Here is a 24291-nt window from a genome sequence, read left to right as displayed (position 1 = left end):
ACCTGTGGTAAGCAGAGACCTCAGAAACACTGGCTTGTGGTCATTTTGAATCCCATTGTGTCTTCTCCTTTCCCCTTTGTTAGTTTCAATTTTGAAGTTCTCAGATATAAAAAGAACATTTTATTGGTGACGATGTATTTGTGATGGAAAACCCACACATACAGAGACACCTAGGTTTAATCCCAGGTTGTATGGCTGCAATTGGGGGAAAAAAATACATACATACGTATATATAAAAAATATGCACACACACGCACACACATATATGTAAAAACATATGTATGCCCTTTAATAGATTAACCTTGCACGTAGAAAAAGTGAGGCATTTACTACTGCAGGTTTATGGCTAGTAATACTAGCCAGAGAATATTGGCAAATGCAAATTAACAGTTGCTTGACTGAATGGTACTTTTTGCTAGACATATCAGTTAAGCTTCTTACAATATTTGAGGTAGATACAGGAAGGACAATTAGGTGTACAAGCAAACAGGGAGAGCGAGGTGGAGGAAATGGCTTCCTCTCTTTCGCTTAGATCACAGCAAAGCAAGCAAAGCTTAAATAAAGTCTTAGATATTGACCCTTTTCATTTTGACCTTGAACCCTCTGTTCATGCATACTCCATAGAGCAGTGGCTTGCTTGGCGTGGTGTCCTTGTGTAGCCACCACTTGCTCACAAAGAGCTGCTTCTGCTGTAAATGTTGCTGAGGAAGGGAAGAGCTCAAGCTGTTCTTGTTCCTGCAGCTGCCCTCCAAGCCCAGCAGCCAGTCTCTGCGCATTGGGAACTGGTCGGAAAGGAAGAGCCACCGCTTGCCGCGGTTACCCAAGCGGCACAGCCACGATGACATGCTGCTGCTGGCACAGCTGGGCATTCCCTCCTCCCCCTCCAGCCTCAACGAGGACAGCCTGAGTACCACAAGCGAGCTGCTGTCTACACGCCGGGCCAGGAGGATCCCAAAGGTACTGCCAGGGTCATATTGTCCCAGCAAAGCATCAGAGGGGTCCAGTTCACCCTTGGGTTTCACCAGTGGTAAAATGCTAGGGCAGAGCAGCTCACTGACCTGTCTAAACTGGCCCTAGAAGGGCCAATATTATGCTGTGGGGATTATTGCCACCACACAATAAACAGCCTCATTTACATCCCTGCATTTGCCTACAGCCCAAAGGAATTGCAAGGGCCTGTTAAAAATAGAGGGAATCTGATTCAAGTTAAAGGAGTCTGAGTGCTCAGCGGTCCCTTATGTTTGACTTCTGGGCCTCAGAGCTGGAGATGAAATTGAGTTCAAGGCCTCAGCTACAAGGCTTATGTTGAGGATAGCTCACCTGTCTGAAAGAGCTTGCCAACTTCTTTACAGCCTTTACCCATCACTGAAAGCTTTTTTGCCTCCAAAAGGAAAATTGAGATCCAAACAGAAACAGCAATTTTTAGAAGCCAAAACACTTTTCCTTTTTACAGCCAACCATGCTGTGGAGATCCCATCTCTAGAAGTGGGTAACTCTGCACTGACCCAAAAGCAGCAAACACCTGATAGCCAGCTTTGCCCAACTGTTTTCTACAGCAGTTTTCTTTAAGCTCCCTGGGCCAGAGTGTTGTTTTGCAACTAACTTGATGATTTTGAATGGGTGATGGCTGAGCAGTTATTTATAGTGTGCAGCAGCATCTGAAGTGTTTTTTTTTCCCTCATGTTTGCTGTTCTCAGGGAAATAGCCATTATTGACCCAATATGTTTCCCTTTGTTTCCTGAAAACCTGCCCCGACGTGATAACCCTGTTGTCTTGATGGGTTTGAAGTAAAAATTAATTTTCTATTTTTCAAGGAGTTCAAATTTTCCAAAGTGGGATGTGAAAAAAACCCAAACCTCTTCTAGTACAATAGCAACAGAGGGGAGAGAACTGCCAATATGTTTATTTTTGGCTTGTGAACAAAGCTGATTTTTACTCTTTCCTGTTCTTGTTAGAGGACATATTTTAAAGTACATGACTATAAATACTGTGAGTTGAGGGAGATTTTTGTGTTCCTTTCAATTAGTCTGAAATTCTGGCTAAGCAGGAAGCAAACAAACAAGAAGGAAATTAATCATATATCCTTAATATTTACTATAGTTTTATTTTCTTGGAATATATTATCTTACTGCACAAATTAGCATACATCTGTGGCGGAAGTTATGGAGTAATTCACAGAGTAACTTACTATTCAGTGTAATACTTGGAAAGTTTACCTATTGATTTTGTACCCAAGTTTCATTTTTTGTCTGATTTAAGAGACAGACATTCTCCTCATATGAAATTATGTTTTCAGCATATGAATGTTCATAGTTTTATCATAAATCTCATGATAATTTATATTTTTCTGACAGCTTTAGCTCCTAGAATCACATATTACTGGAAAATCTCATGCTTTTATTAAGAAAATAAGTTAGTTACTAGAGGAAAAGCTTGAACCTCAGAGACTCCTGTTCCTCCCGTCCACTCTGGGCCTCCACAGATGCAAACATGAAGAGAAGATAACAGGGGTGCTTTGTGAAGCCACATCTAAATGCTTTAAAAACCTGGGCTTTTGTCACCACAATGCAGGTATTTTACTCATGGTGAAATAGCTCAAGCAGAGCAAGTGCGAAGCAGCACACTGAGGGGAGTGAGAAATCACAGCAGGGCCCCTTGCCCTGCTTCCCGCTGCCTTGTTCAGTGGCCTCCGCTGCCCCTTACCCTGCTTCCCGCTGCCTTGTTCAGCAGCCTCCGCTGCGTGGCTGAGGCCATGCTTACGCTCAGGCTTTCTGGGCTGGTGTCTGCGCAGGAGCCAGGCAGGATTTCCTCCCGCCGGCGCTGCCCGTGGTGGCGTGTGGATTCCCAGCGAGCGGAGCCAGGGCATGGCTGCAAGCAGAGAGCTTCCAGCTGAGCCTCCGTTCACCAGCGGGAGACGGGTTGCACGTCTCCGTCAGCACGCAGAGGCAAAATCCCAAATATCTCTTCAAGCTGGATAACAAGGGAGGATTTTAACGCTTTAAACTCAGTGTTCTTGGCCAGACTCTTTTCACCACCATGGAGAAGCTGCTGTGGCTGTATGTTGGTATCAGTGTGAAGAGAATTTGAGCAGTAATTGTAGAATTTGCCATCAAAATTGGATACATGTTTCTGACACCATTCCTGATAAAATATTGGCAGTGTGATTCAACTGTGGACCAAACAGAGGGGTTGGATGACTTGGTTTCAGTCTGTGCTCTCTTCCTGACCTTCTGCTGGGCCTAGGGCAGATTGGTTACTCTCACTGAGTTTATTTCTCTCTTCAAGCTGAGGTAAAACAACTTTTGTAAGTTGTGCTATAATTCTATGAGAAAAGCTGCTATGGAATGAAGTATGCTGTTTCTGACTCATAAGACCGTTATGAAGATTATTTGCTTCATATTTAGGAATTATTTCATCAGAAATAATAATATTCTGTTTAATTACTAATTCTTAGTAATCCCAACCTCTTGTTAAAGTCACTAACCACCAATTAATCTGGTTAATATTTTCCATCATCTCAGGGGTTTTTTTTGATAAACAGTTATTATCTGGATTATCCCTGCTGAGGGAGGTCTTAAAGACCAGAAGTTAACCAGAAGTTAAAATTCTGTTTTAGCTGGCACTAGTAGCTGACTTTGAAACACTTTGGTAGGTCAGGTTAAGTTTGAAGAAAGCAGATACAGCACCTCTGAAGGTCGGTAAACACAGCACAAGGTGGAAGGGGGAGGAAGGAGAAGTCCATATGGGCCAGGTCCTCAATTGACATAATCTGGATTCAAAGCTGCTGATGTACTCTGCACCTGAAAAGGCTTTAAAAAGCTAGGACCAGCTTCTTTTGTCCTTATTTGAACACACTAAAATCACAGTTCAGAGAGCTGCTAACAGATGTATTACTCTTGTGTTCAAAATTTGTTATGATCTTAAGGTCCATGAGAGTTTGGCAAAGCTGGATATGGCTAATGTATCACTGTGTTTAGACAGTGCAAGTGAAGAGATAAACAACAGCATAGAGGGGAATGAGGTGGTAGAGGGATAACATTTCCAAAATGTGCCTTTGAATCCTCTGTTTCATTGCACATTTATTACAAATGTCCAAGTCAGTTTTGAAAATAGGATTTAGGTTTCTGATTTGGTTAACTCTTTCTGAAAATATATCCATAGGTAAAGAAGTAAAATGTCGCTGAGGTTCAAAATAAGAGAGATAGGAATCCACTTTGAAATAGTAAAGGAGTTAGAGGACACAGCTGGCCTATCATCCATGGCCAAATTTTGTTTGGCTAGATTAATTAATTAAAAGTTTCCTAGCAGAAAAGTGTTTGTTTTCATTGACGCATTTTCTTCTTTTGCAGCTTGTCCAAAGAATTAATTCCATCTACAGTGCAAAAAGAGGAAAAAAACGATTGAAGAAACTTTCTATGTCCAATATTGAGACAGCATCCCTACGAGGTATGGCACAAGCATTAAGGTTCAGTGAGTCCATTTGAATGTTACAGGATCACTAACTACAGATTTCCTTCTTTCCTCCACTACATCTACCCTGTGCTCTTCTTTGTTTAGAACTTTCCTGTATTTACAATGATAACTTTGTGGCTGCCAAAGGAGAAAATGGGAATGGGCTAAAAAGAAACCAAATCTCTCAGCAGTGTCCATGCTATTAATTCCATGATTGGCTAAAGACTCACCCAGCCTGTTCCTTATTTAACTTTTTCAGTAGTTTGCATCTGTAAGTTTTGTCCAAAATTCATCGTTTTGACCCTGTAATTCATTCATTCCTTTTCCTGGCATGAACATGTGAACATAATTCATTCTGGGCTTCAGATTGCTTCTGGAAAAGCATGGGTCCAGAGAGAAAATCAGGCCATGTTTGTAGTAGCAGTACAATGGAGCTTTAAGCGCTAGTACACCTCAGAAATATGTCTTATAGTAAGGTAACCTTTTGTATGTTACTCTCATTCAGCATGGTGAGTTCTGCCAATTGAAAACCTTGCCCAGGGAAAGCTCATAAGGCTTCACTTGACTTCCCAAGTGCTGTATAACTTCCTTTTGAAAAATTGAAGTCTGAAAAATAAGTGGAAGGGTTAAAATCCATTTTCCAAATGGCGTGTTTACCTCTGTAGTTTAGCACAGATGAGGGTTCAGTGCAATCTTTTGCTCCAATGGAGAATGAATACTGCACTTTAATCAAAGCAAAGCTCTTATTTTCAAGCAAAATTGAAATGTCTTCCAGGGAAACCACAATCTAAAAGAGTAATTCAAACTGTTTATTTCAGTATGTTTTAAAACTCAGGGGAGAATACGTGAGGATCACAAGGCTCAGTGTGAGATATGATTCTTTCCCAGTTTCATTGCACTAAACCAAATTCTTTCTTGCTTTGGTTTTGCATTAACTGATCCCTCTTTATCTCCCTTGCAGATGAAAACAGTGAGAGTGAGAGTGACTCAGATGACAGGTTTAAAGGTAAGGGATCAGTCTTCAGTGCTTCTAGTCAGCCACTGTCACAGTCCCTGTCAACATGCATTCTTCTGCTACTGCACATTGTTCCAGCCCATGGATTATATTTTCCTCCCTGAACTATATTAACTCCATTACAGTAGGGCTCACAAAGTTTCTAACACAGGAGCATGAATGTGGAAAGCAAGGACAAAATGACCTGTGAGGTTCTAACAAGGATTTGGCAACCGTGTCATCTAATGAAGAACAGTTGCACCTTTGACAGATTTGCATTGTCAGCCATGTCACAGATGCTGCTGTTTTCCAGACTGACTACTGGGTGCAAACTTAGAGGGATAGGGTTGGATAAATGTACTGTCTTCTTATTCATTCACTGCTTTAAGTGTTTACTGCTAGCTGCTGTTGGAGGCAAGATACTGGGTCTGATCCAGCATAGTGGTTCTTATACTCTTTTATAGGTCTGCAGTCTCCAAATTGTAGAAATTCCTTTCTCAGTGCACAGCACCTGCACAAACTCTGCTTGAACCAGGCCAGTAACTGAGTCCCTCATTGTCAAGAGTCCTGATACACAGAGAGAACAATAAAAAAAGACAAAGGCGTCAACAACAGATTTTATTATTAAAAAATCCTCAAATCTATCATGTTATTAATAAGTGAGGAAAAAAACCAGGAATGCAGAGCTGTGATTATGAGATAAGGAGTAAGTGCTCTTATCTATCTACTGCAGGTGTCACCTGCTTACTTTTCATGTGGGAAAACTTGCTGGAAAACGTTGTTTGAGAGGGAAAAGAATTGTTCAGGTTAAGTGGCAGTAAGACACATAGCACCTCACCCAAAACAAGCTGTAAATGTAAAAGCTGTAAAAAGTGAGGCGTGAGGAAGAGACTTATTCCTCCTTTGTAGACAGATACCACCCCAAAAGCACTTTCAGTTCTGTTTTCCTTTGTGTCAAAAAATATAGAGGTTGCTCTTGCCCATAGCTCGTGAAGGAGGACAGGCAGGTCCTGACCTCTCTTGTTTTTGAGAAGATATTCTGGTTTCACTGGGAACTGGGAAGCTTTTCCCCCTGTTGTTGTGGAAAGGAGGATCCTCATTCTGATGGCTCCCCAGCTAACTGCTCCTGTCTGACCATACCATTACATAGATACTCTCAGGGCATCCTGAGCCAAAGGTCCAGTTGTCACAGGTAGCTTGACAGGATTCGTTAGGTCCCCAGCTGTTGTGGTGGGATGGGCCTCTTCTTCTTCTCTCTTGCAAATACGAAGCACTAGCCAGCAGTGTGGGACTATCTCAAAGCAGGACAGACATGCTTTCTTGGGATTTGGCTTCCCTGGCTGTGCAGGCACACCAAAGACCCGGAGTACTTTATCAAGATAATCTTGGTGTTGTTGAACCAGTCTATGACAGCTGATCATCAAGGGGTTTCCCCTTCTTTCTGTTGATTAATTACTGCTGTGATCAAGTGCTTGTGACATCTTATTTCCCTACCACAAGGGACAGTCTGTCTTTTGCTAATTATGGGTTGTATCAATGAATACAGTCCTAAGGGGTTGACATGCACTGCTAATATTTTGCCTGCTATTGCACAGAGATCTTGCTGTGAAGAGGTGGGAAGAGGATGCAGGCAGCTGTTTTCATTTAGCTTCTTTTTACTTGTTGGTCTACCAGAACTGGTAGTGATGTGACTGACTACTCTGCCTGAATGGTCTGGGGACAGGTCACTGGACTGGGGAATATCTTTGGATCAGGACTGAATATGGCCATGAATTTGAGTCTGCCCCTCAGCACAAGCAAAGCAGTCCTGCAGGAGGCATTTTGCGCCTCTTTTCTCCTTTCTCCCTTCCTTCCTTGGAGATTATTTCATAGCTTGCAGGGACTCGGCTTGTGCTGTGGAGGAGGAGGAAGTACACCTTCAGCGGTTCTCAGTGCAGAACTGTGCTACATGGACTGGTCATAGCGTTGGTTTTCTCCAATGTAAACCAGGTCCAACTCAGGCCTAAGGAGGTATGCCACGCTGGGGGCTTTAGTTCATTTGCATACCCACATAAGGGCTTATAATCTAGCCCTATGTGTGAAGAAAAAGCAGACCGCTGGCAGAGTTACAGCTATGAACTGCAAATGATTTCAGTGGCTTGGTGTTGCATCACTTCAGTACTTGGAGAGAGTTTTGATTTATTGGTGGAATTAGTGAGGGAGACTACAGTATGGTCTGCTTTCAAAAGGAGAACATGCTTGGAGTAATACACTGGCAAATTGAAAGTTCTTTGTGAATGGCTGTGGCTTACACATACACATTACATTCCCAGGTAATGATCTAGCTCTCTTTTTGTTTTCTTTAAAATGCTAGCTCATACGCAGCGTCTAGTGCACATCCAGTCAATGCTGAAAAGAGCTCCAAGCTATCGAACCCTGGAACTGGAGCTGATTGAATGGCAGGAACGGGAGTTATTTGAGTATTTTGTGGTAGTGTCACTGAAAAAGAAGCCCTCTAAAAATACTTACCTCCCAGAAGTGACATATCAGTTTCCCAAGGTAAAAGAAAAATTCTTATGTACAGTTTATTCTAAATGCTTTGTAAGATCATTTTGGCTAAGATCAATAAAGTAAGTGGGAAAATTAATAGAAATCTGTTTCTTAAATGGAGTCAATCCTTCAGCTTTCAAATTTTTTCCAAAGTGCTCTGTTATAAAGTGAAGAGCACAGAGAAGGTGATTGAGTGCTTTCCTGATTTACAAAATTGCCTTTCCCAGTGCTGAAGAGTTTGGCCTGATGGTAGACAGTTTAAATACTGTGTTTAAATTCAGTTTCTAAATATTTCACTTTTAACTCAATTTGGCTGTATTAGAATTTGTGCCAAAAGCCACTGATGTCAATGGAAAGACTTCTGCTAAGCAATGGCACTTCCCTCATGCTCTTGCAGCCGAAAGGAGTTTGAGATAGGACTATTTTAAGCGACCATTGTGCAACAAAGGAATTTCAGGCAAAAAAAACCTGTCAGTGATTATTTCTATTGTGCTAGTGTCTACAAGCCTCAGGCCTGGGGTCATGCCTCATTCTGCTAAGCACAAATAAAGAACAAGCTGAGGGGCCCTTGCTCTTCAAAGCTCATCAGTAAACCCCCCTCCTGAGAGTTGCTGTGAGGCTGGCACAGACAGTGAACCTCAGTTGAAGACAACCCAGTGAACCTCAGTTTTTCCACTGCAGCTAGAAAGACCCACCAAACAAATGCGTGAAGCAGAGGAGCGTCTCAAGGCTATCCCTCAGTTCTGCTTTCCTGATGCCAAGGACTGGCTCCCTGTCTCTGAATACAACAGGTAAACTCTCTTGCGCTCCGCTGCTGCTCAGTGCTGATGGAGTGCATCTGGAGCAGCCACAGGCTCACGTTGCCCAATTAAGGAAGTAGCAGTTTGAGTCTTGGCCACTTCAGACTCAAGCAGCTGTATTTAATTTTTTTAAGTTCTGTATTATTTTTCTTCCCCATTCTGTCTGGCTCACAGGCATCTGTGGCTGAGGGGAAGACGTTTGAAGGTTCCTCTCTGTGCCAAATCCAAAAGCATAAATGGAAGTATTTAAAATAAATCTCAAAAAGGCCAGGGCCCTGCCCACCACCTGCCCTAGTCCTTTACCCCAGAATGCTTGTGTAATGTTGCAGGGCACCTCTTGGACTAACTTGATTCAATGCTGTTCTGAAAGTTTTTTTGGAGCGTGCTCTATGCCAGCAGAGGAGCTGATCTTCCTACCCTCAGAGGTGAAAGACTGCATAAAAGGGGCAAAGGAAGAGAGAGCCAGGCTCACATTTTCCTTTTCATTTAAAAGAAACCTCAAAAAATGTATCTGTTTTTTTTTCCTGCATTAGAACTTGATGATCTGAAGGGGTAAAAGTAGATCGCCCAAAATATGAGATGGCTTTTTAAGATGTGTGGCAGGAGATATGTGTAAATGAAATAAGACATGTTCGGAGCATGTCTAATGGGACTTTCAACTGTGACATGGAACTAGCATTCACCTACAGGAATTACTGCAGCCAAAAATATGTATGGAACATTTTATTAACTTTCACATGGCACATACCACATAACCCTACAGTAATGGTATATGCTGTGTTGCTTGGCTCTGTTGTTCAGTACTTGGAAGCATCTGAATAATGAGCTATTGAAAACACTGAAGGAGAAACAGAATTGTGGGCATCATTGGTATAAGCATTACACAGCCGTGCTTGCACAGTATCCACTTCTTCTGGTGCTTTCCTAGATGGATCTTCAGCCAGATCCCTGGCATATACTGCTATAATTATATAAACCCTGGCATTGCAGCACAAAGGAGAAGTGTTCTATATAATGCCATTTCAAACTTGCAAAGCTGTTGGCAGTGTTTATCAGCCCCGGCACAAAACTTAGGTGCCCACCCCTTTACTTGTGCTGTAATTACAGCTTTAAAATGTTGTCTGTCATAAATGGTACTTATCCCAGATGAGGATATGAAATGAGCTGGATTTTGCAAGGCTGTATTGTTTCTGGTTTAGAAGGTGATTTCTGTGCTCTAAGAGAATATCTGTGGTTCTGCCTGTAAGAGAACAAAGCACTCTGCATGGGCCAATGAGTGGATCTAACTAAAGGGTAAGGGAGATGCAGCATTTGAATACTGCCCTCAAAATCTGATTCTTGTGTTCATTCTGCAGTGTGAAGGGACCATCATGTCACTGAAATTCAGCACTCATCTCCTCTTATAATAAGATAGCTAGGTCGTCCAGGGCAATGCAGTTTTTTTTTTTTTTCCCCTTGGGATTTGGCCACACAGTCTGTCCAGATGATGGGAAGAAGGCCCTCCAGTGGGTAGAATCTCTCACTGGATAAGGAAGTATCTCCTTTTAAATGATCTACCCCATAGCTACACTGTAAAAAAGATATAAAATAGTATAAGATAGTAACCTTATATATAAGATAGTAAGATCTGGAAAATTTGTTTTCTTCTAGTGAGACCTTCTCTTTCATGCTGACTGGGGAAGATGGAAGCCGGAGGTTTGGTTATTGCAGGAGGCTGTTGGTAAGTACATCACTTTCATATCAAAATGCAGAATTCTGTAAAACAGTATCTCAAAACTATAATCTGAACTTTGAGGGTGTCTTTTGTGGTTTTAAAGTAAAACTGAGTTACTCACTCTGAAATTTGGAAATCTAAGGACCTCAAGTAAAATAATAATTTGTAACTCCTGTCTGAATCAAAAGGATCCCAAGTCTTTTAGGAAATTCACAAGAATCTGGAAAGTTTCATGTGTGGGCATTTAATTTTTAAGTTCTTTATATTGCTTGGTTTTAAGCAGAAGCAGAAATATTACAATACTGTGAAGAAAGGCAAATGTGGTATTTCTAAACATTTTGGAGTAGTGTTTATCTCTTGGACAGCTGCTTACATCTCTAAAACCCTGTGCCAGCACTGCCTCATCAGGCTGCAGCACATCTGTGATGCAGGTAGATAAGCCACCCTTTCCAGCACAGGGGCAACGAAAGGGGAGAGCAGATTTGCTCTGTACCACGCACTAAGCTGATGCCAGTTGCAGGAAGTCTGGGTCCTCAGGCTCCTTTTCAATCCTCATGATCAGGGTTAGTCAGCTGGTGGTGCATGGGCCCGACTCAGCCTACCAAACAGTTTTGTCTCATCACATGGAAAATGGTTGGGTCAGCTGGCCAGTGAAACTGAGAGCATGGCTCTGTGTATGTGTCATGGGGGAAGGGAATCACATAAAGGCTGGCAAAGTTTATTCAGCCAGGGGAAGCACAGTGCAAATACATTTTTTGCTGTCTGTCCCCACAGACCTGACTGGATGGCAGCCAAGCATACAGCAGCTGGCCATCCCTGCCCTAGCCCGCGCTCCTCAAGTGTCAGATAGGTTTGGAGCTGATTGTGAGTGACTAGCTTGGGAGCTGTGGCTCCTGTACTGTTCACATTGCAGTTACCTACGCTTCTCAGGAGAGCTTATGTGGCTATTAGGTGCTACAGAAGCCTTTTGCATGTTCTGTGTGCAAAATGAATTTATGCAGCAGCATTGCAAGCTTGAAAATAGGTGCCTCCTTTCTAAGAGAGATGGCACTTTGCCCGTCCCTTCCTCCCTGGCATAATTCCCTATCTTTCCAGGCAGGGAAAGCCAGAATGTGGCTTTCAATAGAGCGACTTGCTGACATTAGAACAGCATCCTCCATGCTGCATGCTGTCTGCACCTGACCCAGCTCTTACTTGAGTGTATGTCAAAGCTCTTTGTCGTGAGGACAGGAGATGCTCTGTTTGGGGGTATTGCTGTGTATGTGATTCCTATATTGGTAAGAAGTTTTGTTTAAACTAGGGACAGAGTGCACCCTCAGCAAGTTTGCTGATGATACAAAACTGGGAGGAGTGGCTGATACGCCAGAGGGCTGTGCTGCCATTCAGAGAGACCTGGACAGGCTGGAGAGGTGGGCGGAGAGGAACCTCCTGAAGTTCAACAAAGGGAAGTGCAGGGTCCTGCACCTGGGGAGGAATAACCCCAGGCACCAGTCCAGGTTGGGGGTTGACCTGCTGGAAAGCAGCTCTGCGGAGAAGGACCTGGGAGTGCTGGTGGACACCAAGTTAAGCATGAGGCAGCAATGTGCCCTTGTGGCCAAGAAGGCCAATGGTATCCTGGGGTGCATCAGGAAGAGTGTTGCCAGCAGGTGGAGGGAGGTGATTCTCCCCCTCTACTCAGCCCTGGTGAGGCCACACCTGGGGTACTGCGTCCAGTTCTGGGCTCCCCAGTACAAGAGGGATGTGGCACTACTGGAGCAAGTCCAGCGAAGGGCCACAAAGATGATGAGGGGACTGGAGCATCTCTCTTATGAGGAAAGACTGAGAGAGCTGGGCCTGTTTAGCCTGGAGAAGAGAAGGCTGAGAGGAGATCTTATCAACGTGTACAAGTATCTGAAGGGAGGGTGTCGAGAGGATGGGACCAGACTCTTTTTAATGGTGCCGAGCGACAGGATGCGAGGCAACGGGCACAAACTGAAACACAGACAATTCCATCTGAACATGAGGAAAAACTTTTTCACTGTGAGGGTGACAGAGCACTGGAACAGGTTGCCCAGAGAGGTTGTGGAGTCTCCTTCTCTGGAGATATTCAAAACCTGCCTGGATGCAATCCTGTGCAATGTGCTCTAGGTGACCCTGCGTGAGCAGGGGGGTTGGACTAGATGATCTCCAGAGGTCCCTTCCAACCTCAGCGATTCTGTGATTCTGTGTGATTCAGTAATCTAACAGAAAACTTGTTTATCAATTCTGTGAGCAGTATTTGCCATCGGTATATGAGGACCTTGCTCACAGAGCCATACTTACTCTGTATAAAGTGTGTAAGTGTGCGCCACAACAGCAAAGTTTAAACGTGAAAAGGAAATGTCGATGAAGACTTGTGTTGCTGTAAATCTAGGGCTGGTCAAGGAGTGATTCAGAGATAAACAAGTGGAGTACCTAAAATGTATGTATTTATGAGTGTAAATAAACATAGCAAGATGTGGAGCAGCAGCACTATTCAATTACTTTTTTTATGTGTTGTCACTTAAAAGCATAATAAGATATAGTTGTGGAAAATTAACAAAACCTCAGAAAATGTTGGCTTAGAATTAAATTATGGAATGTTTGCACTCTACCAGATAAAGGTGGTTTAAGACTTCTGTATTTCTGGAAAAGTCAGCAAGTCTGGAATCACGCACAGAGCTTACTTTTGTGAAATGGAAAACAGCTGATCCTTGATCAGGTTGGGACTGAAATAACAGACACAACAAAAAAAGATATATATACAGGAATGTTGAATTAGTTTGTCAGTGAAGGGTTAATGCAGGGTTTTTTTTTTAACTCACATAAGGTTCTGTGAAATCCACCCTAAACACAAGATAAAAATAGAATGTGGACTTTCAACTACTGCACAAGATAAGTTAGCATACTAGGCAATACTGGGAGCAGAATTAAATCAATACTACACACTTCCTTATAAATAGTGGTTTGAAACAGCATTGGGGACTGTTTTGATCCTGCATTGGCCGTGGCAAAAATGAATCTATCAGATAGCAAAATATAATTTGAAAAAAAGAGGAAAAGTACTGCCCTGCTAAATCTATCTAATAATTATTAAACCAGTTATAAAGCTGATCTGCTGCTGCCACAGCTGCTGCTGCCCTGGGAGATTGCTTCATTCAAGAAGTTTCATCTGGTTCCAAGAACTGACCTGCCGAGACTGGTCTGCCTCCGGTCATCAGTGCAGCCAGCCCTGCAGAGGAAAGTGGGGTGACGGAGGGATACCAATATCGTTTACGAGGAGGTGGCTTTCCCCTTTCTGGGGCAAATCCTGCCCTGCCTTCTGATAGCAAAATTGGCATAGTCCAGGGCTTAGAAAGAAAGAGGAGTTTGGAAGCTGCAGAGAAAAATCACAGCATTTTTCTATGTAGGGAAATAGCAAAAGTGGCAAAGATCTGCTGTTACTTGGATTCTGCAACCTCCTTCTGCCCTTCTGGGAGAAATGATGGATTTGGGGCTGTTAAGTCAAGTGCCTTCCCCATAGATTTCTTTTGTTCTCACAAAGATTAGCAGTTTCTCATTTCTGCAAATGTGGGTGCATGGGTGGAACTGCCTCACTGATGTGTACCTCAGTATGATAACAGTTATGTGCATACTTTCCTATTTTGTATGTGCAAATACAAAATTTGTACAGGCAACAAAGAGCAGATAAATTCTGTAGGTGCTGCTTATATGCCAGAGATTTTTGTATTTGGGTGTCCAACTTGCTGAGCAGTTTCTGAAAGCTGCAGTCAGGGTGGCTCTGACGTCCAGGAGTGCACTGCATCTCCTCTGGTGATAAGACCCATTCCAGAACCACAAGCTCTGTCAAATATGATGACCGTAATTCTGGAACTACAAGCAGTTTTTGGCAAGCATCACATATGAGAAAGATGGGGCCATACTGTGCAATGCAGAACTGTAAAAAAACCGCAAACAAACAAACAAACAAAACCCTCTAAAAGCATTACAAACTAGGCTGCTCCAAGACAAGCCAACTGCTAGGAGGAGAATTTCTTAGAAAATCTCTCATAATTTTCAGCTAGGGGTTTTTCAGATCTTCCTCTAAAGCATTTGGCAGTCATTGGTACCAGGCTCCATGGCTAGATGGACCAACAGCCTAGTCCTGTGTGGTAGGTATTGTACAATGTACTATTTGTGTCCTTTTGCAGTGTTTGGTGTTCTGATTCCTTAATTTTTGAGATAATTACTTTTTTGTTACTGAACTTTTCGTCAGCCTTGTTTTTCTTTGGATTACTGTGATACGAACTGCTCCACTTTTTCTTTCCTGCCTTCAGATTGTTCCAGTCCTTTTTTTTTCTTCTAAAACCCTGCCAAGAATACCTCAAGGGATACAGTGACAATTATGTCCTGTTTGTGCAACAAATCCTATGCAGTACCTACTTTACATGTATTTATATTATTTTGTTTCATTTTAAAACAGGATTAGAACAGAATGTAACCTATTGTACTATAACAAACAATCTGCACTTTCACAGATAGCGTGAAGTTTTCCAGTTACATCTTGATACCTCCAAGGCAATCATTTAATAGCTTTCCTAGTGACTAGATGTGAGAAGTATTCATTTTCGTATGAAAGGAAATGGGCCAATATATATCAGAGATATTAGCTCTCACTACTATCCCGTTTTACTGTCAGTGATGCATTTCACTTTAATAACCCAAAGTAATTTCACTTTCTTTTCCATGCTATATACACCAATTTGCTAGGCTTTTTTCTAGAGCTATTGGGCTGTGGCTTTATGTCAGTGGCCCAGATGATTTGAGCGGGTCCTGCTGAGGGCTCAGACTCGGCTGGCAGGCTGCTGACCTCTCTGGCTGCCATCACATCCGTGATGCTACGGAGCAGCCTCACCAGCAGCGTGGGCAGGGGTGGTCAGGAGAGTTGTAGTGCAGGACCTGCAGAAGCACACAGCAGGAAAGGAACAGAAGTGAAGGTGGTATATCATGAACCTCAGTGCATGCTGTAAAATGCAGAACTTCCATTTTTAAAATTTGGTTTAGTTTATCATTTAATTTTATTAATCTCCTTGACTTAATATGTTAAAAAATACTTTATAAAGGTGTGACTTAAATCCCAGCCCTTTTCTGCCTGTGCAACCCCATAGGCTTGTGCACAGTAAGTGTGTGGTGGGTACGCAAGCATTACAGTGGGGAAAGCAGGGATGCTCTCAGCAGCCTGCTGCTGACAGAACCTGAGCTGTGAGGCCCTCAGTGGTGGAAAATCTGCAAAATTTTCCTTACTGGGAGGCCAGGAGCTGGCCTGTGCAGCCCAGAAAAAGGGTGGAGACAGTCAGAGAGACACCAGGCCTGTGTCCTTTGGGAGAGGCTTTGGTTCAGTGCAGATCCTGGGCAGGCTGGCGTTTCAGGGGCTTTACAGCTGGGGTCCGCAACTGTGCTAGCCCGATCCCCTGGGAGAGCCATGGCCTGTGATCTGCTGTTTTAGAGGATCTCCACAGGCAGCTGGGGCTTTACTGCCACGGGGGAGTTGCTGCCAATGCTGATGGGTGCTAAGTCTAGCTAGTGGGGCAGTACTGGACAAGCCAAAAAAGCAACCTCAAAGCAATGTCCTGCAGTGCAGTTGCTGTAGATGGCAGCTAGCTCATGGTAACAACAGTAGAGACGCACATTTCTGTCTTACAGGACAGACATCTGAAAGGACCCCGTTCTCAGAGCATGAAGCCTGACAGTATCAGGATTTCTTGGCTGGTAACTTGGTACTTGCAGAAATAAAGTAAAAATTCACAGGGTCTTTTTGACACAATCCTACCTCTCTCTTCTCTCTCACCTAAAAAATGTCCCTCCAGCACTTTCCTAGGCTAAGACAAGCCAGCTGTAGGAGTCAGGGGAGGAGCAGATGCCTGAACATGAAGAGTGTACATTAAAATGTGAAAAACAGTCTTTAGGTGGGACAAGTTCATCTTTGCATTTGCTGGGGCAGGAGAGGGAATTTGCTACAGCTTAGAGGCAAATCTTGTGCAATGCAGGCTAATGTTTATGGAGCTGCAAAGAGCTCATTGGAAAAGCTTCCCTCCTTCCCTGCTGCCTGCCCTCCCCCTAGCACCTTGACAGCTCTGGGCACATTGGGTGCTCTGACATTGAAAGTTTATATTGCACATGTAACAAGAAGACTTTAGCACAAGCTTTTGGACACAGATTTAAAACATCCACAACTTTTTCGTGGTTTGGGTTTGGATTGGCCCTAAGAAGGATAAAGAGCTGTCATAGAATTGTGCTGGCGACCCAGGTGTTAATTTTAAACTCCCAGTGCCTGAGTTGTTCTGATTCCTTATGCCACGGAGGCACATCTATGGTTCTGGGGATGTTGGTTTGCTGGCAAGGCTGCAGCTTAGTTTATGTGGCCATGAGGATGTGATTGTGCTGAGCTTAAGAGACCAGTGATCTGATATGGCACAATAACCTGAATTCTGAGCCCTGATTTCTGCAAACCTGCTTCTCAGCCTCCATATATGTAGGGCTCTCATTCTTTAAATTAAGCCAGCAACAAAACATGAGACTTCCTAAGAAGGAGCCTCGCTGGGTTTTCAGTCTGTCTCTTTCTCTCTCTTTCCTGAGCTGCCGAGACTCATGTAGTATATGCAGAAAAATGATCATGGAAGGTATCTGCTCTATCCTGTTGGTGTCAAACATTCAGGCCACTCACACCACCAGCCTGTGCGTGGCTCTAACTAATGTAACTGAGCAGGTGAAATGTGTTTCTGGAATACCTTTTGGAAGGTTACATTATAAACTCTTGTTAGCTGGACAGGACCATCCTGCTTCCTAGGGTCTCCCCCTCCTGCTTCCTGGGGTTCCCCTCCCTCATCCTGATGTTTCTCTGCTCACATTTTGGCTTGAGTCTGCATCATTCATTGTTCCTGGTTCAAGACAGTCCTAGAGCCAGGTAGAATTAAAATAGTGTCTTTTTGAGTCTCCTGTAGAAGGCAATAGACATGCATACTGTGTGCATTCATTGCAAGGAAATGGCATGTGCACTGCCATTTAGAATTAAGTATTTTTGCGTACGATCCCTTCTGTGTGGTCATTGTCTTAATTACAGCTAATTGCAAATGAAGCATCCACAACTCTGGTCTTGCAAGGAGCCCAGAACGTTAGAGCTTACCCAGAGCTGATCCGTGTGCTTGGCAGAGGCCACTTGCTTCAGCCAGCTCGGCAGCTGCTGTGCATTTGTGGTGGTCCGTGGCAGTCCTTACTGCTTCCCCAGATTGCCCTAATGGTGCTCTCTGGGAATCATCTAGAAGAGCCCAGACAAAATGTCCTGGCCCACTTTGGGGTGGGAGGAGTCTTTAGGTTAATGCAAGTCTGTTTCTTGCTGCACTCCTGCTTCTTTGGGATGGGAGGTAGGGCCGTGGTGCATGCTCCTCTTCCTTGCTGTGTGGTAGGTCTGCTTCTGCTGCCTTTCCTCTCCACCAAGGGTATCTTCTTGTAGATGGAAGAGGCTGGGAGGAGAAATGCAGGAGGAGAAATGTTACCTTTGGTCCCACTGCCGTGTGTGCTCTGAAGTGAGCGTGCTGGGACAAGCATCCCCCAGTTAGTTCTGGGGCTGTGAAACCAGGAGCTTTCCTGACACCCCCCTCCCTGCCCCCAGCGCTGTCTTTAAAAACCCAGAGAAGTGAGTTATGTGGCTGAACGGCTGGCTGCTGTGCGCATTGCAGGAGGGGAGTGCTGTGCCTTGAAAGCAGGCGCGTTCGGCATGTGGGAGCCCCCCAGCGCTGGGCTGAGCTGGGCTGGGAGCACTCTGAATGCCCCCCCTCCGGGGTCTCAGACACCTGGGCAGGGAGGTCCAGTTTGAAAGAGAAAAATAGCAGGCTCCATTGTAGGAGCAAAGGCCCTCGGTTTCCTCTGCCAGAGGCAGCATGTAAAGCAGGTTTGCAGAGGGCTTTACTCAGCAAACTCAAGATTAAACTAACTATAACAGGACTGTCCTGAGCTACTTGCTAACCTGCCCTGATGCAAATCTCAGCCCTTCCATCTCATAGCTAAATTCTCAGCAGTTTATGTTCATCTTCTTGCGCGTCTGTCTCCTATTACCAACAAAGCTCATTAAGCATTTTTGTTAGTGATACTGGATTAAGGCTGAAAATATCCTGGGCCCCATGAAAACAAATTGAAAATAAAATGCCAACCCCTTCATCCCTCTGCTTCCAGGAGGGAGGGCAGTGAGTGCATCGAGGCAGAGTCAGTCGGATGCCTGAGTACAGCCTATTTGTGGTGTGCGACAGCGAGCAGTGGGGACATGATTCCCAGGCTGCAGCTGCCTTATAGAGGGCAGCCTGCAAATTAGAAGTACTCTCTTCTGGGGAGAGGGGAGGTTAACTCAGTCCTGTTGGCCAGCCCCAGCCCCCAAGGCTCCACTAGTGGAGGGAGATGAGTCCAGGCAGAGAAGGGAGGTGTGTGGCCAGGAAGGTTAAGATGTGAGTCATGTCCTGTACAACATTTTTCTGGGAAACAAACTACAGTGAGGTGAGCAGGTGTTTTGGATCCATCTTTAAGGCATATGAACCAAACCCCTCCATGGTGTAAATTAATGGCTGAGGGGGGAGGTCATGAGAAGAGTTCCCAGTGTTAGAAATTTGAGAAATCCTGTTCCGCAGAATAGCCCTGCTTGAGGCGTTTGCTTGCTGCATCTTACAGATGATTTGTATGCACCCAGGAGGCTGTGCTGTTTGCAAGAAAAAGTCTCTGAAATAATAGAAAAGGACATCCTATACAAGGAGTGCAAGGAGGGAAGAATCTCAGGGACATGTAGCTTTTACGACATTTGAAAGCAATGATATTTCATAAAGCAGAGTCTTTGAGTAAACGCTGAGCAGTTATTGTTTCTGGTCTTATAGATGACCCAGGAATGTGATGTTTTTACTGGCACTCGGTAAGACAGCTCTTGGTTGGGAGCTGTCCAAGACTGCTGGCGTGGCTTCGGCATTCCTGCAGATTTGACAAAATGATTTTAACCAAAATCCCACATGCTTGATATAATCACTCAATGCCTTTAGAAAGGGTTTTATACCTAATAAGGACAAAAAAGGGTTCTGCTTTTTCAGAGATGTGACGTGTAGTGAGCAGGTTTGGATCCAGAAATAGAGTCATCTGTATTCACTTAGTCTTGGTATTTTTTCGTGGTCTTTATTATAACTGCCCAGGCACCTGCTGACTGTCCAAGTCTAGGTTGCAATACCCAGATTTAAAAAGCACAGCTACCCCTCAGATTCTCTTGATAGATATCTGTGTGGCATATAATTATCAAACACTGCGGGGAAGTTATTCACAGTATCAGCAGAGTCTAATGATCAAAGACAGAAAGGTACTAGCCTTCTAGGTGGATAGAGAGGAGACGATCGACCACTTTGGCTAAATGTACGAGTGGGCAGAAGCAGATGGAGACAATGACTCAAGCTCCTTTATCAGAGTGTTGTTATTAATGGGGATGATTCTGTCACTGCTGCGTACCAATAATGTACAGCTGTACAAAGTGGCTAAGTGACACCAAGTGATTCTCTTACAGCCACTTTTTACTCAGTTTTGCATAAGCACAGCTGACTCCACAGGATCGCAGGAAACAGGGAGCCTTGCCCAGTGCCTCATGCCCTGCTTTGAGCTTTTGCTCCTGGGGTTTGCTAGTGTGCCTGAGCCATTCTGTGCCATGACAGGCGCAGTTCCTGGGCTAGGCTGGCTAGGATGTACTCCTTGGGAGTACATCCGACAGCGTCTGAAGTCGGCAAACTGCCTTGTTAAAGTAATACCCTCTAGGAGGCGTGTGCCTGCTGAACTGGTGAAAATCAGCTGCAACTACACAAAACAGAAATGCTGCATCCCACCTATTAAAAACACAGTGGGAGGCTGTTCTGCATGCCCAGGACGTTGCAGCCGTTCATGTGCCGTGTACGTGTGCAGGACACAGGGAGACTAGCTCTCCCTTCTGCAGACCCTGCCAGTGAGAGGTTTCTAAAGTGCTCAGTGTTGGCCTAATTCTGCTTCTTTTCCAGTAAATAAATGAAATCCAGCAAGGGTTGTGCCCTTCTTTCACACACAGTTCTGCCAGGCCTTTCCTTGCAGTGGTATGAGCAGGGCTGCAGATTCTAGTAAGCTGAGGCAATACACTTCAGCCCTGCCAGTTTAAACCATTTGCCTCTCTAGGAAATATCTTCAAGAGGAGGGCTGCAGAGAGTTGTCTTGATAGTTTTGTGGGGGAGATGCATATTATAGATTCGTACTTGCCACTGTTTATGTTATTTAACAGTTTCATGTTTATCATGCATGAATCTGAGGGAGTTAATGATTTAGCTCATGCAGCCTGCCTTTGTTTAGCTCTCTGAGCTCACTTTCTGCAAGATAAGCTCCCTCTGAACATCATGGGGTGAGTGGGGAACTAAAGCCACCATAACCTCCCCTTAGCGTTGTAGTCCTCATTCCCCAGCACATGGCCCCAGGGTGGCCTCAGTCTTCCTGCCATAGCAGGAGCAGAGGACAGTGATAGCAGAGACATAAGTTACAGTCATAGTTAAATGTGCTTTTATGGCTGCAAGTTGGAGCAATGTTGGAATACAGCTCCAATGTGCGGTGATTTCCAAAGTGGATAAGCACTATTTATGCTTTTTAGTTTCCTGTCTTATGGAAGAAATATGATGTTTTTCCAAGAGTAACTATTTTGATGGAGAAACGGATAGTGAAAGATGTCACATTATGGCCAAGTTTGTGATCAGAAAGATAAGTGTATTTCCTTATGGCTCCAAATTAATATGTAATTTCAATCTCCCTTTCACTGTTATCAGCCAAGTGGAAAAGGTCCACGCCTACCTGAAGTTTATTGTGTCATCAGCCGGCTGGGGTGCTTTGACTTATTTTCCAAGGTAAGATTTTTTTTTCAGTGTTGCTTTTTAAATTGACCGTTTACTGAGAAACATCCACAGTGATGAACCAAACAAGGAGAATTTCTTCCTTTGATGGGAGATAACCATATTTTACAGTTGGTGTTTTGGATATTCCATCTCTATTATTGGGTTCATCAAAGAAGGTCTTATTACTTCTGTGACTGAGGCAAAACTTGATTCAAAAAACATCTGGGTGTCTGTGTGATTTGGCTGACTGGAGTTTTTTCCATTGTTTTCTAAAGCCATTCTGTGCTGAGCTGTAATTCTTGGCATCCACAATTTGAATGATGGGCCAGTACCACTTTTTTTCCAATACTCTGTGGAATAATGAGGTTAAGAAAAAAGATTGCTTGATAAGTGAATTCTATATGTTTAACTCCATTGGCATGGTTTTTTTTATCTTAAGAAGTTAAGAAAGTGTGGATAATCATCTAACTGGCCTCCACATTAATGAATCCAGAGTTGCGTCATATGCTGATGTGGTTTACCTAAGTAATAAATTTCTTGACCCAGGAGCTCTGAGACAGTAAGCAGGACATTGCAGCTAAACTGAGGCACTGAATAGCCTCAGAAGCAGTTAACTGCAAGTCAGTTCCAGAGCCCCAGGCATTATTCTTTTATAAGAAAGAAAGGTTATTAGGTACACTATTAAAAACATTGCTGATTGATTAACATTTGAAATATCTCTCTGGCTGCCACCTTACTGCCCCCCATCCTGCAAAATCCACTGAGTGCCTGGTATAGTGTACCATACAGGATTTGCGGGTGATCTGTGGAGGACAATGATATGTCTGATTTCAAATGGCTGCCTTCCCTTTTTCAAATTTTGATACACTGTTTATTGAAATGTTTTTTTAATTCACCAGAGATTTTCACTTCAGATACCAGGAAATCTCATAGAATTTAAACACAAATTTTTCTTGTTCATTTATACAGAAGTAAAGTTGAAACAAATATGTAAATCATTTAAGTTAATAAAAATCATGACATTTATATCAGTCTTATGATTTAATAACCATACAGAATGTTATCTTTCATCAAAGCAAGTTTCAAGTTTTGCTAGATAAAACTTTGTTTAACACAAATCTTGTCTGAAGAAAAACAATTAAGTTGAAATAGTTAATTGCAGTTCTGCTTCTGACGTCTTTCATAAAGCTCTGAAGCCAAGGGTTTATAACAGTGACTCTTAGACATAATATGTATCTAAACACAGATATCTGTGAGTGAAACAGAATGCATTGTTCTGGGCAGGATAACATAGCTCACAAAAATGATGATCTTGGAAGCTAATGATACGGAGAGAAGTCCTGAGGCTCTTCATTTGCTTTGATATTTTTATCTAATTTTGCTAGTGCCCTTATTTCCCAAGAAAAACTTGGGAGAGGGGAAAAAATAAAGCAGAAAATAGGAAAATCGGAAATTTAAATATCCTTCCTATAACCATTTGGTTATAGGCAGCTGGGGTATAAAGTCTGCAGCAGACAACAAAGATCATACCAAGAAAGAAGTGTGACAGGCCAAAATTACAAATAATATGCTTTCCCAGTTAAATCCATAATCTGAATGAAAGAGTCTGATCATCCAGTCAAACTGAATCAGCGGCCGACTGATCAGTGTAATTTCACTGGCTTCAGCAGGGGCTGTGTCCTGGTGTCAGAGGAGAGAAGACACGGTAGGCAGGCCCCTGCCGGTGCCATGGCAGTGTCTGCTCAGGCCTGAAGCTCTTCATCTTTTTGCAGATAGGAAGGCTCCCACTGAATTTATATATCAGGCCCTGAACGGGGATGTCACACGCCTACGCTCTTCTTCTGACTGTGGGATCACTGAGGGGCTGGGCCACAAAAATACCCGCCCACACTGAAGTTTAGAGACAAAGTCCTGCAAAGTGCTGGGCAGCTCCTGAAGCTACCGGCCTCAAGGGAGAGCAGGGTGTTTGGCAGTGCGTGGGGCTGATCCCAGCTGTAGGCTGGACATAGTACATTTCTTAAGCACATGCTCCAAGCACCGCAGTTGTAAAGGGTTTGGATGAAACAGCTGTTAAATGAAAGAGAAGAGCCTTAGCATACCTGTGGGTTTTGAAGACGATGTAGTGTGGGTGCAGAGAGAAGTTTTGAAGACGATGTAGCGTGGGTGCAGAGAGAAGTTCTTAAGGAGTGAAACAGTCTCTTCTTCCAGTCTAATAAGAGGAACTTGGACTGTCCTAATCGATAAATCTAATGAAAGAGAGGAAAGTGATCGTGAGACTTTGCCGAACAGGACAAACAAGGAACAATTGCCTTCACAGAAAAATGTGAATGATGAAAGACCATGACATATTAAACCTTGGATATTATTTATCAGAGAAGCAAAGAGTGTCCTTTGTTTTAAAATGTTTATCATCTTGTTTTTGATATCCTGCATTATTTTCATGTTTCTTGAATCCTTTTATATTCACTGCTGTAATACCTACTGCTAAAACAGACTTGAGAACCATAGATATTCTTACTTTCAGACCCAGCCAGTTCATCTGGGCATCTTTTGTTCACTTTAAATGCTTTTTATTTGTATTGTGAAGTTTGTTAGGACTGGGATATGACACGCATAAGGTGACACACTACCTTCCACAAAGACCTTTTACTTGAATGTATCCAAACTGAAGCACAAGGGACTGATGTCTTTTATACATAGCCACCAGTGTCAGCAATGTAAAATGTCACCTAATGACTACAAGGGAGATGCATGTTGGGAGTGTAATGACGACAGGCTGGCAGCCTGCAGGAGTACTAAGGAACCCAGGGCACAGCCTTGGTTCATTACTAACTACTTGTTACTAGGACAGCTGGTTTTGTTTGATTAGAATGATTGTTGTTCTACAAGTTACATTAAGAATGAAATCTG

General features: G+C 43.5%; 1 protein-coding gene across 10 annotated transcripts in view; it reads left to right on the top strand.

Annotated features, from left to right (window-relative positions):
- The window catches only part of DENND2B (DENN domain containing 2B), a 195012-nt gene that overhangs the window by 139863 nt on the left and 30858 nt on the right, over window positions 1-24291 (top strand). For all 10 annotated transcript variants that reach the window (XR_010884070.1, XR_010884069.1, XR_010884067.1 and 7 more), the window contains 7 exons: window positions 742-957; window positions 4350-4446; window positions 5414-5458; window positions 7800-7984; window positions 8657-8766; window positions 10426-10495; window positions 21316-21393. Coding sequence is in view for 6 of the 10 variants with exons in the window: in XM_067296093.1 (XP_067152194.1) it covers window positions 742-957; window positions 4350-4446; window positions 5414-5458; window positions 7800-7984; window positions 8657-8766; window positions 10426-10495; window positions 21316-21393 (801 nt within the window). In the remaining 4 variants the exon portion in view is untranslated. The remainder of the gene's footprint in view (window positions 1-741; window positions 958-4349; window positions 4447-5413; window positions 5459-7799; window positions 7985-8656; window positions 8767-10425; window positions 10496-21315; window positions 21394-24291) is intronic.

The sequence above is a fragment of the Apteryx mantelli genome, chromosome 4 (assembly GCF_036417845.1).
Source record: "Apteryx mantelli isolate bAptMan1 chromosome 4, bAptMan1.hap1, whole genome shotgun sequence".
Classification (NCBI taxonomy): Eukaryota; Metazoa; Chordata; class Aves; order Apterygiformes; family Apterygidae; genus Apteryx; species Apteryx mantelli.
Note: the sequence above shows the minus strand (reverse complement) of the source record. Positions and strands in the feature narration are given on the sequence as shown.